The 12,855-nt window shown below is 32.0% G+C and overlaps 1 protein-coding gene across 1 annotated transcript; it reads left to right on the forward strand.

The window, feature by feature from the left end:
- Positions 1–7,494: 7,494 nt before the first annotated feature.
- LOC105160954 (protein LATERAL BRANCHING OXIDOREDUCTASE 1) lies at positions 7,495–9,521 on the forward strand. The gene is made up of 4 exons (XM_011078499.3): positions 7,495–7,883; positions 7,964–8,205; positions 8,281–8,605; positions 9,071–9,521. Exons 1-4 carry the CDS (start codon positions 7,632–7,634, stop codon positions 9,326–9,328), a joined length of 1,077 nt encoding a protein of 358 aa, XP_011076801.1. The 5' UTR covers positions 7,495–7,631; the 3' UTR covers positions 9,329–9,521.
- Positions 9,522–12,855: the final 3,334 nt, after the last annotated feature.

A 12,855-nucleotide genomic window follows, 5' to 3' on the forward strand; every position in this document is an offset into this window, starting at 1 on the left:
TTATGTGTTCGGTTTACATTTTTTAAATTCGGTATTAGTGGTTGGGTCGGTCTTATGGATAATGCGTCCCGTCTAGGAGGTGGGAAACACTGTCACGGGTTTGGATAAAATTATGGTTGGACAAAATTGCCTATCTATTGGGCACAAGAAGATAAAAAGGTTACCCCTTTTGCCTTTATGTATTTTGCGGCTTAATTATATTTACAATTCTGTATATTAGAGGGGTGGCAAAATAAGGACCCTAAATATAGGAGTGAAAAACAATACTTTGAACTTAAAATTTTTCTAGCAATTGTAGGACTCCGACAAGTGAAATTTTGAACGTGGCTGAAATTTGCTTACGTGAACAAAAATTAGGACCTTTTATGGGGCTTTTGCTAACCAAGCATTTTTATGTGCCGCATAAGCACTTACATAAATAAAAAGTGAAATTAATTTAAAATTTTGTATCATGTATATAATCATAAAAATTAATTTAATTATTTTATATAATATAAATTAAAATAAAAATTAAAAACACCCACCCTCCCTCCCCTAACACTGTTGGGATCGGGATCCCTCACAGAAAGGGGCAACGGCACCACTGGCCTAGCAGAGGAGGGGTGACGGCATCGCCGATCCCCAAGAGAGAGGAGGGGACATCACCCAACGTATAATTAAGAAACGACGGTCGTGCCAAATCTATAATTTGGGCAACGATGCACTAGGCGACGGCGATGAGACAGGCTGGGGGTGCCTTGCCCCCTCTAGGGAGGCTACATTGAGGCAGGGATCGGGCGTGGTGGCAGGGATAGGAACAGTTACGGTGTCAGTTTTTTAATTAAATTTGTATTGTATAAAATAATAATTTAATTTTTATGATTTAAAATTATCGATAATATTATAATCTATTTTTTTATAATTCTAAGTATTTATATTTTTTATATATTTTTAAATTTATGATATATTTTAAAGTGTGTAAAATTATTTATAGACACTCAAAAACGCTGTGCCACGATAGTTAGTATATAATATATATTCAAAATTTATTTTTATCAATTTGACATTTTCTTTTATGTAATCGCTTATTGGAAGATGAAATAAAAAAAATGTCCAATTAGTGAAAAATTCAAATAAAAAAGTGTTTTACTTTTTCTCCATGTGATTGCTTATGGGATATGATTTTTTTCCACTTAAACGTTTAGATGGTAGTTGATTTTTAAAATTAATGCCGGTCAGCAAAAACTCCAAAAAGAAGCCCTAATTTTTATCCATGTAAGCAAATTCCGGCCACTTAAAAATTTTGGTGGCCATACTTTTATAATTGCAAAAAATTTTAATTTCGTGGTACTTTTTGTCACCCCTATATTTAAAGGTTTTATTTTGCTACCTCCCCAATATATGCTGCAGTAAATACACCTTAAGCCTATGTTTTATTTATGACTCTTAATTAAGGGATAATTACATTGATCTCCCTTGAATTATTTGTAATTATATACAAATCTCATGCATTTTTAAAAATTACATCTGATGTGAAGTTTGTTTTTGTCTAACAAATAAGTCGCTCTGTTTGTTAAAATCAACTGAATTTGATAACATTAATAGAAAAAATAGATAAAATTTCATTTCCCGTAAATTGATTTATTACTGATTTATTGCAAGTGAAATACCAAATTATCCTTATACATCTTCACACATTAATGTATATGATAAGGTGTATCTTCACCATTATAATGGTAGTGTAGTCAACAAAAACTTGATTGACTTACAATAAGTTAGTAATAACTCAATTTGAGGATAACATTGATTTTCGTTCAAATTTTCTTAATATCAATAAATTTAGTGAATTTTAACTAACAGAAGTACCTATTCGTTAGATAGAAGTAAATCTCAAGGGTTTTAGATGTAATTTTCTAAACCCACATGAAATCTAATATAATTACACCAAACCTTATGAGAAGAGAGTGTTATTATTCCTTTTATTAAATACAAAATTAGATTGTAACGTGGAATGTCATATAACACAATACGACAAACCAAACACCATATTAATTTTATTTCAATCCCACTCAATCTCATCGCAATTAATTCGGATTTAATGCAATTCACCCTCCTGTAATATTGAAAATGAACAAAATTATCCTCTATGAAAAATAAATAACAATTTATCCCCCTGTATTTTAAAAAATTAAATAGTTTACCTCCTTGCCTAAGGAGGTAAATTGCTTCAATTTTAAAAATATAGAAAGGTAAATTATTATATTTTAAAAAATACAAAGAAATAAATTACTATTTTAATTTTTATAATGAAATTGTTTGCCTATTTTCCATAATACAGTTAAGTAGATTGCAATTTACCGAAATTACTTCCATCGCACCGAGCTCCAAGTATATTTGGAGCAATAATTTAAACTTCAGATTACGCATCAAAGCAACTAAGAAAAATTCATCAAAGATGGGGATGAAAAATCACATACAACAGAAAGTTTTCAATTTCATTTGCTTTATATTGGAATAATTTCACTTCTGACCCATATACTAGAATAATTTCACTTCTGACCCATATACTAGAATAATTTCACTTCTGACCCATATACTAGAATAATTTCACTTCTGACCCATATACTAGAATAATTTCACTTCTGACCCATATACTAGAATAATTTCACTTCTGACCCATATACTAGAATAATTTCACTTCTGACCCATATACTAGAATAATTTCACTTCTGACCCATATACTAGAATAATTTCACTTCTGACCCATATACTATATCACAAAGTCAATTTTTTGATATCTAAATTTTCAAACATCAATCATTCTGATATCCAAACTTTTCTAAAATAATCACTTTTGATTCTCAACATTAGTCGACCGTTAAACTCTACAGACTAAACTATTTTAGAGGGAAATATAGGTCAAATTGCAATAATCTCATTGTATTTAAAAAATTCAGCTAAAAAAATCATCTTTTGACGAAAAATAGGCATAACTAAACTCTCTTCGTTATGTTAAATGTAGTTCATGTGCTGCTTTTCGTTAAATGCAACAAGCGTCGTTAAACTTTTAGGAACTGACCATTATATCCTACTATATATTATTTATGTTAATGACCGTTTGATCTTTTTAGAATGTATTAAAATCATAGAATGTAATCATTTCATCCCAATCGATCTCAAATTTATAAAAGATTAACAACTTAAATTTAACAAATTTTTGGATTTATATATATAATTATTAGTTATAAAAATAAAATTATTATTTTAAAAAATAAATTTGGTAAAATAAAACCCCTACCCCTACCTAACCCCTCGGACATCGTTCTTAGGTACCTGCCGCTTACTCCCTATATGCAGAGGTTGTATTTTTCGAGAGTAACTACTGACGTGGCATGCCACACATTAAATGGAGAAGGGGTCAATATGTTATCTATTTGATGCCGAGGCATGAAAGCATTTTGACCGAACGTATCCCGATTTTGCAGAAGAGCTGCATAATGATCGGCTGGGCCTTTGCACAGATGATTTTGCGCCTCATGGTCAATACTTATTCATGTTGGTCCGTTATCATTACATCGTACAATCTCCCCCTTAGTATGTACATGAGTTCTAAGTACATGTTTCTAACAATGGTGATCCCTGGCCTTCCTAATCCGAAGCGTCTGATCGATGTGTATTTGAAATCGTTGATCAAAGAGCTGCTGTAGTTGTGGTATGTGAGTGTTCGAATGTACGATAATGCCACGGACAATGCATTCATCATGCGGGTGGTGTTGATGGGGGTTGTGAACAACCTACCCGTCTATGGGATGACATTTGGGTGGAGTACCGTTGGTGTTATGGATGACGTGTCATGAGCTAGTATAAAATATAAATTCAAAACTTGTTTTTATGCAATTTGACATTTTCTTTTATGTAAGTGCTAATGTGGTAGAGAAGAGATAAAAAATATCCACTTCAAGTGTCAAGTCATTCTTTAGTGCCACATGGGATAAATTAAACTATGACCAAAGTTAGTGGGGATTAAAAATATAGTTTCTCAATAAAATAAGTCCAGCTCATCTGTCACGTCAGTCTTTAGTGCTACGTGGGATAAAAAATCTCAAATTTATACGCATATGCCTTGTACATGCTTATTTCCAGTGAAAATTGGAAAAATCAGTCATCAGAGTACCTAATTGAAGCATTTTCTCAATATAGTGTATAAAAAAATATGATAATTATCATAATTAGTGGACTAAAATTGAACAAGAGTCAAATTAATGGAATTATATATATAAAAAAAGGCCCTTCTTCTTTGCTTTTCTCTTATCTCATAAGGATAATTGCATTTAACCTGTAAAAAATTTATCCAATATTTTAATTAAAATGTACGTCTCTTCGTCTAAAAGAATATGAATTGATTCTATAAATCCATTTTCATCTTATTTTTCATGTCCCATTTTTAAGTTATTACTTGACTATTATTTCTAGAATAAAATTATCGATGTTGGAAACTCACTCGGACATGATCCACATGAACCGACGAATCTCCGGAGAAAATGCGTCTTAGTATTGAATTGGCATATATTAGAGGTAAAAAATGGAAGACGAGTACATAAAAAATGTTAAAAAATATAAACTATTTTTAAGTGGTTACCTAATTTTGTAAAATAAAGATACAAAATTTGTATGAGGATCATAATTATCAACTAGGAAATGACAACACGTAAGGCATGGCAATAAAGTATAACTAAAGATTTTATCCATCGGATCACGACATTGAATGCAAATGTATATTTTCAATGAGATCATGATATGGTATGTAAATGACTAATGCAAGCTGTATCATGTGGTACGTTGACACTGGATTAATTATTAGTATGAACATTTTATGTAGGTGGATCAATCAACCAATAAGACATATAAAATAATAATCCAACATCGAAATTAAAATTGAAGAAAGAACCTGACATGCTAACAGATCTATACGCGAAGTCTCGCACCAATGATCAGTGTGCTGTGCTAATGATTGAAGAGGATGCAGTAAGAAATTGTGCTAATTTTTTCTTTAATTGATTCAGAATGATTTATGGGATGAACTAAGGTAGAATCATTGTTAACATTTTGACTAATTATACTTTACTGACTTGAATACAGTTATCATCCTTATAGTATCCACTCTAAATCAATTACCTCCTAAAGTATTAAAATTTTTGAAAAAAAACCCTGACCTTTTATACTTATTAGTATGAAAATATATGTCTACTATTTCGATATCAATGAAATACATATATAATCATGTTAATACAAAATAAATGAGTGTATTGTATTTAAATTATATTAGCGCATGCGTCACACACATAATAATGTTAAGATAATTACAAAAGTGGATGTACTAATGTCGCTGTAAATATTCTTTTGTTTTTGTCACTAATTTGATGTGACTGGGCGTTAGGTCTTAATTTCCATGAGTAGTATTGAACTTGCTCGAGCTTTGCGAACTCGAGGATTGACCTCTGAGCTGGATGCTTACTCTACCAAGATTGAGTGATGGGCTCCTGAGAACAAAACTAGAACATGAAGATCGTCGGGTGCGTTCCCGACAACGACCCTCTGACGCTCAAGTTAGTGGTGTTTTAGGTGAAAATGTGCAATCAGATGAATATATAGGTCGAAAACAAGAATAACACCGTTACCTCTAAAACAGCGCGTCGGATTATAGGGCCAAGTGGTTACTGTTGTTTGGGCCACGTATAAACAACTGAGGTACAGGCGTCCTCGATCGGATGGCTATCCGTGTATCAGGGTCTTCTGTAAGTAATCGGGTCATAATTATGGGTTATCCAACCCGCTGAGTCTTATATGCGGATCTTATAATGACAAAAATGCCCTTCATTAAGGGTCTTTTCAGTATTTCATATTAAAATTGGGATTTTCCCCATCAAGTATAGTTACGACTATTATTCATATAAGGTTAATTACAATTAGACTCATTTTAAAGAATGTGATATTTTTTGTTTTAAAAGATCTTTGAAAGTGTATTAGTTTGTACTCTCTCCGAATTTTTTCCTTCAAAATTGAACCCTTCCTACAAAGTTTAAGCGATAAATGTCGAGGGATTAAAGCTTGGCTTCTTAAATTAAAATAACACAATTTAGGATATTTTTAATTATTTTTCTCAGAATTAAACAAAATCAAAACCTAGTGTACATAAAGTAATAAGAAAACTAAGGCCCAGAAATTCATTAACAATTTAAACTAAAACAACCAAAAAAAAAAATAAAAATCCATCAAATATTACCGTTATTGGTTTTTGCAAGGCAGAGATTAAACGAAAAGAGAGGGGAAGGAGACGCCTAGAGAGAAAATGTGCAAGAGGGGATGAAGACGAAGGAACGAAAAGAAAGAAGAACAGAGACAGGAAGGAGAGAGAACGTGGAAGAGGGGATGAAAAATATAATTACATTTGCGAAAAAAAAAAATTTTTTTGAAGGAAATTAGGGAATAAAACATAACGATCTCCTTCTTTTCTCACAAAAATTGAATCCTATCTTTCTCATATTTCTATAAGATAAAACCAAGTACAAGTAACACAAACAATCAGGTCTTCTACATGTGAATCAAGTAGGCCAAATGAAGCGCTCATATGCTACTATTGAAAAAAAAATGGACAATTTTTCCTCCAACCAAAAATATTTAATCGCAACATACTAGGCATGTGACCTACATTGTTAAATTATAGATGAAAAAGTGTATAAAGACCAAAAATACTAATTTTTGTAAGTTATGAGACTAAAAGTGCTAATCCTGTAATGAATGAGATGAAAAATGATATGAGCTAACTTATGGGACTAAAAATGATATTTTCTCGATGAATTCTAATGGGAAAGCATGAAGAAAAGGAGAAATAATAAAATAAAATAAAAAAGTAAAATATTACCTAATTTATTTTTCACTTAAATTAGATTATATATTTAAATACCACTTTAAGATTAATTTAATGAGACGCAATTGGATTGTGTCCTAATATAATAATTTGGTGACATATGTAAAAAATCATCCCAAAAAGTGTCCCAATAAATATATTTGAGAAAATTATAATTTTAATCCTCTAATTTAGGGGTTGATATTTTTAATTCTGTATGAATTAATTTTCATAATTTAGTTTCGTAATTTTAAAATTTTAAATATTTTAATTATTTTTCGATCTATTTGAATGAAAAATTACATGTGATTTGTACATAACCCAATTATAATATTATATGAAACTGGCGCCTATCAAAATTAAAAAACCCGGCCATGTTGTCTTGGTATGTGCGACGACTTATGAATCCGTCATTTGAATATTTGAAATTAAATGCCAGCACGAAAACTAATGTATATCATGTCTATTAGCAAATACAATCTATAAATAATAGTTCCAACTACTACTTATGAATTAAAAAAGAAAAAAATAAAGAAAAAAGAATGGCATCCATCTCGAGGCCAGATAAATTATGAATAGATACCTATGGTATGTCTATGCACAATTAAATTTATAAGTTTGATCCATAACATCTTATCACTTAGAAATCTATATAAATAGATATGGTTCGAAGCATATAATGGAAGGTTCATTGAGATAAAGATCTGTAAGAATACGTTGAGTAGTTGGCGTGAGCAGTGGAAAAATGCCGCAAGACGAAGCATTAGGAAACGGAACTTGCTTGCCGATACTTAGTGTTCAGGAGATAGTAAGAAGTGATGCTGAAAATGTACCGGAAAGATACATAAGGAACCCTGACAACAGGCCTAACTCTACCGAGATAAGCCTGGTTCCGGACGACCACATTCCGGTCATAGATTTCTCTTTGCTTGCTCAAGGAGACGAAGAAGAAAGAAGAAAGTTAGAGGTTGCCTGCAAGGAATGGAGTTTTTTTCAGGTAATAACAATTGAACATAGTTCTTAATTTCTGTTTCATGACAAAAGAGGAGATTAGTAGGACGATGGTGTTGTATGCAGATCATTAACCATGGGGTGGAGGAGGCTATACCAAAGATGAAGGCTGCTGCCGCACAATTTTTTGATCTACCACTGTCGGAGAAGAAGAAATACGCGATGCCACCAGATTACTTCGAAGGATATGGACAAGACAACAAAGCTGAGGACAAGAAACGTGATTGGATGGACCTTCTTTGGTTGCTCACAATGCCAGCCCACTCCAGGAACACCAAATACTGGCCTCTAGCAATACCCGGTTTCCAGTATGTATAACCTGTAATTCATATTTTACTATATATGCAAATTTTTAACTAAGATATATCTCTACATGCAAACAGGGAGTCGGTGGAAGAGTATGCAACCGAAATGCAGAGGGTGACCTATGAAATCTTGGGGAATTTATCGTTGTTGATGGGTCTGGAAAGAGATTTTCTCAAAGAGTTACATGGAGAAGTGAAACAAGGGACTAGGATGAATTACTATCCGGCTTGTGCTAGACCTGATTTAGTGTATGCACTTAGTCCACATTGTGATTACACCTCAATAAGCTTTATTTTGCAAGATTTCGACATTACAGCTCTCCAAATTAAGCACAACGAAATGTGGGTACCAGTGAAGCCAATTCCAAATGCAATTTCTGTCCTCGTTGGTGATGTTATGGAGGTAAATATATATTAATCCATGCTTGATTTGTATTTGCTACGGTTTTTTTTTTTTCTTTTGACTATAATAATTAACCGTAGCATAAAATTATATATTTTTTTTCTAGTGATCACAGCTACACCCCTGAGTTTGTTAGTGTAATGTTCTTCATGGGATTTTCGCGAGAGCTTTGCCTTTGAACATAGGATCTAATATTAATTACTATTATAATCTCATAGATTGTCGCTGTAATTTTACAAAACGTAAGGGGTGTTAATTTGTGTGTTTTGGTCTAATATTGGAGAGTGCCAATATAATTGCCCTAATATTTACTTTGTGAAATGTTAAAATTTTAAGGACTGAATTCCCAATGTGGTATACATACTATAAGATAATTTGAAAAGCTTTTAAGCGTATAGCCAAACACCCTATTAATCTTGTGCAATTCTGGTTAAACTTAACGCATGGTCTCTGGCAATATTGTAGTCGTGGAGCAATGGAAAATACAAGAGCCTTCCGCATAGAGTTGTTGCAAATGTGGAAAAGCCGAGATACGGTATCATATCATTTGTGATTCCAAGCAATGAGGCGAAGCTGGACCCACTCAAAACCATGGTGGATGATGATCACCCTCCACTTTACAAGAATGGACTCACGTATATTGAATACCTTCTATACACACAGACCAAGGAAACGGAGGAAGATAAATACGTCAACATCGATTACCTCAAAATACAGAACTGAATAGTTTTTATTTTTATATATTTCCATTTTGCGTTGGTTTGGTTTGTAAGCGTTGATCTTTGTTTGTTTGCATGCATTGGTTTGAAGACACTCGCATATCTTTCCATTGTTACAATTTCGAATAAGGGTTGATTCGAAGCCCTCCTATGTTGTAGCTGGTGTCACTCTGATGAACGATTTGATTTCCATCTTACTCCATGAGTTTGATTATTTTCGACAAATTTTGCAAAGTGAATTCACTATATATATCTATATCTATATGTATAAAATGAACGCTTAATCGTGATGGTAATTCCAAAGGAATAAATGGATTTATCATTTTTGACGGAATTTCCCAAGAAACTACTTTACATCACAAAAGAGCTTGTCGAAAATAATTTCTAACAATTTTCAGGTGGAAAACCAATTGTAAGATAGTTGCTCTTTCCTTCTTGTTCTACTGCACATATGGATTTCATTGCACAATTGTCTAAGTTGTAGGAACCTCGTTCATATTTACAGGCTAAAAGACATGAAGAGTGGCAGTAGGCTATGGATCAAGAAAATTGTAGCTCTTGAGCAGAATTGGACTTATTGGTATACGTGGAAGAAATATTGATTATGGGGCATTCAACAGATTTGATCATTGTAGTGAAGAGATACCTAATGACATCTTCACTATCAAGGACCTTGGCCATGCCAAGTATGTTTTAGGCCTTGAGATTGCACGCTGGAATGATGGGATGAGCAGCACGCAACACGAATATATACTAGACATCCTTACATAGACTAGCATGACTAAAGCTCAGCACTGAGCACGGGTCTCATCTTCAAGACCCCAAAAAATTCAGGCGACTAATTGGTAGATTACTCTACTTGGGCTTCATTAGACTTGGCATATGTTTTGCAGTTCAACAAATTAGTCAGTTTTTTCAATGTCCCACAGACCTTCATTGGGATGTTGCTCTACATGTCATCGATATTTGAAAGGATCCACTTCAGCGGGGCTATTTCTTCCTGCCTTGAATGACTTTCAACTTGTTGCATATACTGACTCTAATTGGGCTTCTTGCGTCGATTGTATCTTCCTCGGTTCAACACTCATTTCTTGAAAGTTGAAGAAACAGAATACAGTTTGTGAACTCCAGTTATTGTCTTATATGCTCCGGGATTTCCACATTGTTGTCTCTATTTCTATCCCATTTTTGTGTGATAATTAGGTCGCTTTACACATCACATGAAAGCACTAAACACTTAGACATCGACCATCACATTGTCCTGGATCAATATAAGGCAGGTTTTATTCTTATCTTTTATGTTGCCAGCAAGCTCCAACTTGCTCATCTGTTCTTGATTCACTTGCCCACTTATATTCTTCCTCGCCACTGTTTCTACAATCTGATTTCCAGGTTGCTCTAGATTCACTTGCCCGCGATTCAGCTTTAGGCGGGGGAGGAGGAATGTCAAGATTATCGGAGTAGTACAATGACTTTGGGTTGCAACTGTTGAGATGATCGTTTTGTACAAACGCGCATTTCCCTTGTTCCCACTTTCATTCACACATTTTTTGTCCTCTATTCCTTTTGTAAGATAGTTGTTCTTTCTTTGTAACACGTTCATCAGTGAGCAGTAGCAGTTTTCCATTTTAGACCAGGAACAGCTGGTGCCACACTGGCAAGTTAGTTGAGAAGCTTCCCCGCCTAACATCCTCCTATTTTAATCCCTATATTCAGCAAATTTTAATGAATACATGAAAATTTTCCCATAGTTGCTCTCTACATCTTTGACATTCGGTTTTCTCAATAGAATATAAGCTATTTTTAAGTTGTTCGTATTTTTATAATACAAACAGAGTGAAGAATATGGATAAAGATATAAAATCTGTAGGAGGATCATAATTATCAATTAAGAAATGATAACACTTAAGGCATGGCAATAAAGTACAATTAAACAAAGGTAATTGAATGCAAATGTATATTTTCCATGAGATCATGATATGCATGGTATGTAAATAACTAATGATAGCTGTATCATGTGGTACGTTGACAGTGCATTAATTAGTATGAACATTTAATGTAGGTAGATCGATCAACCAATAATACATATAAAAAAATAATCCCACATCGAAATTAGAATTGAAGAAAGAACCTGACAGGCTATCAGATCTATCCGCTAAGTCTGACACCAAGGATCAGGATTCTTCACATCTATGTGCTGTGCTAATCACTGAAGAGGATACAGCAAGAAATTGTGCTAATTTTTTCTTAAATTGATTAAAATTTATTTATGGGATGAATTAAAGTAGAATCAGTGTTAACCTTTTGACTAATTATACTTCACTGACTTAAATATTGTTACCACCCCTAAAGTATTTACCCCATTTCAATTACCCCTAAAGTATTAAAATCTTTTAGAAAAAAACCCGACTTTTTATTTTTAAATTTGAAAAGTCCATTTTTTATCGTTATAAAATTATTTTCTAAAAAAAAATTAAATGAATTTCTAAAATGTCAAATCATCTTTTGTCAAAAGATTTTTCAATTCTAATTTTATTTATTTATCAAACTCTTTTTTGTTATCGTAATCCTAAAGTACTTGAAGCTCACAATTTTTTAGTTGCACTTGTTGGTCAAACTAAATTAAAAATAAATTTATACATGCATATATATATATATATTATTTATATATCTACTTAAAAACATACAATTAATAAAACTAAAATGAGAGATGAACAAATAACAAATTAAAGTAAATAATCAATACATATTTATAATATATATATATATATATGATAATTATATGCATGTATAAATTTATTTTTAACTTTGTCTGATAAACAAGTGAAACTAAAATAAAATTGGCCCAAGTACTTTAGGATTATAAAAATAAAAAGAGGTTGATGAATAAATGATACTAGTTGAAGGTTTTAATACTTTAGGGGGTAATTGATCTGGGGTGGATACTTTAGGAATGATAAATGTATTTAACCCTATTTAATTTAGCATCCAATTAAAAGTAAGGATAAATTACAACGACTTTTCCTGGGGTTTGGTATGATTATAAATACCCCTAATTGTTTGAAAAATTATCAATATCCCTCTAATTTTAATAGTCGTCTAACAATTAGCTCAATCCGTTAGATTTTTATCCATTTTTATGATGAACTAACCAAAATACCATTGTGTATTAAAAATTATAATTTTATTTATTTTTTAAAAAAAATTATAGACTAAGTGGATAATTTTTTTTTATATAATTTTTAAATTTTTTACATCCATCCCGTTTGATTTTTTTTATAAGTTTTTAATTTTTTAAAAAAATAAAAAAATACAGTAAGGGCAAAGTTGATAATTTTATACATCCATTCAAAGATTAGATAATTTCATCAAATATTAGGGGTATTTGTAATTTTTTAAATAATGAAAAGTATTTATAATTATGTCAAATATCAGAAAAAGTCATTATAATTTACCCGAAAAGTAATTTTAAACGATGCGGAAATTAAATAATGTATTGGTGGAAAAATTATGTACTGCAATTTTAATAGA

Source organism: Sesamum indicum, linkage group LG4, assembly GCF_026168435.1.
Source record: "Sesamum indicum cultivar Baizhima isolate 11 linkage group LG4, ASM2616843v1, whole genome shotgun sequence".
Classification (NCBI taxonomy): domain Eukaryota; kingdom Viridiplantae; phylum Streptophyta; class Magnoliopsida; order Lamiales; family Pedaliaceae; genus Sesamum; species Sesamum indicum.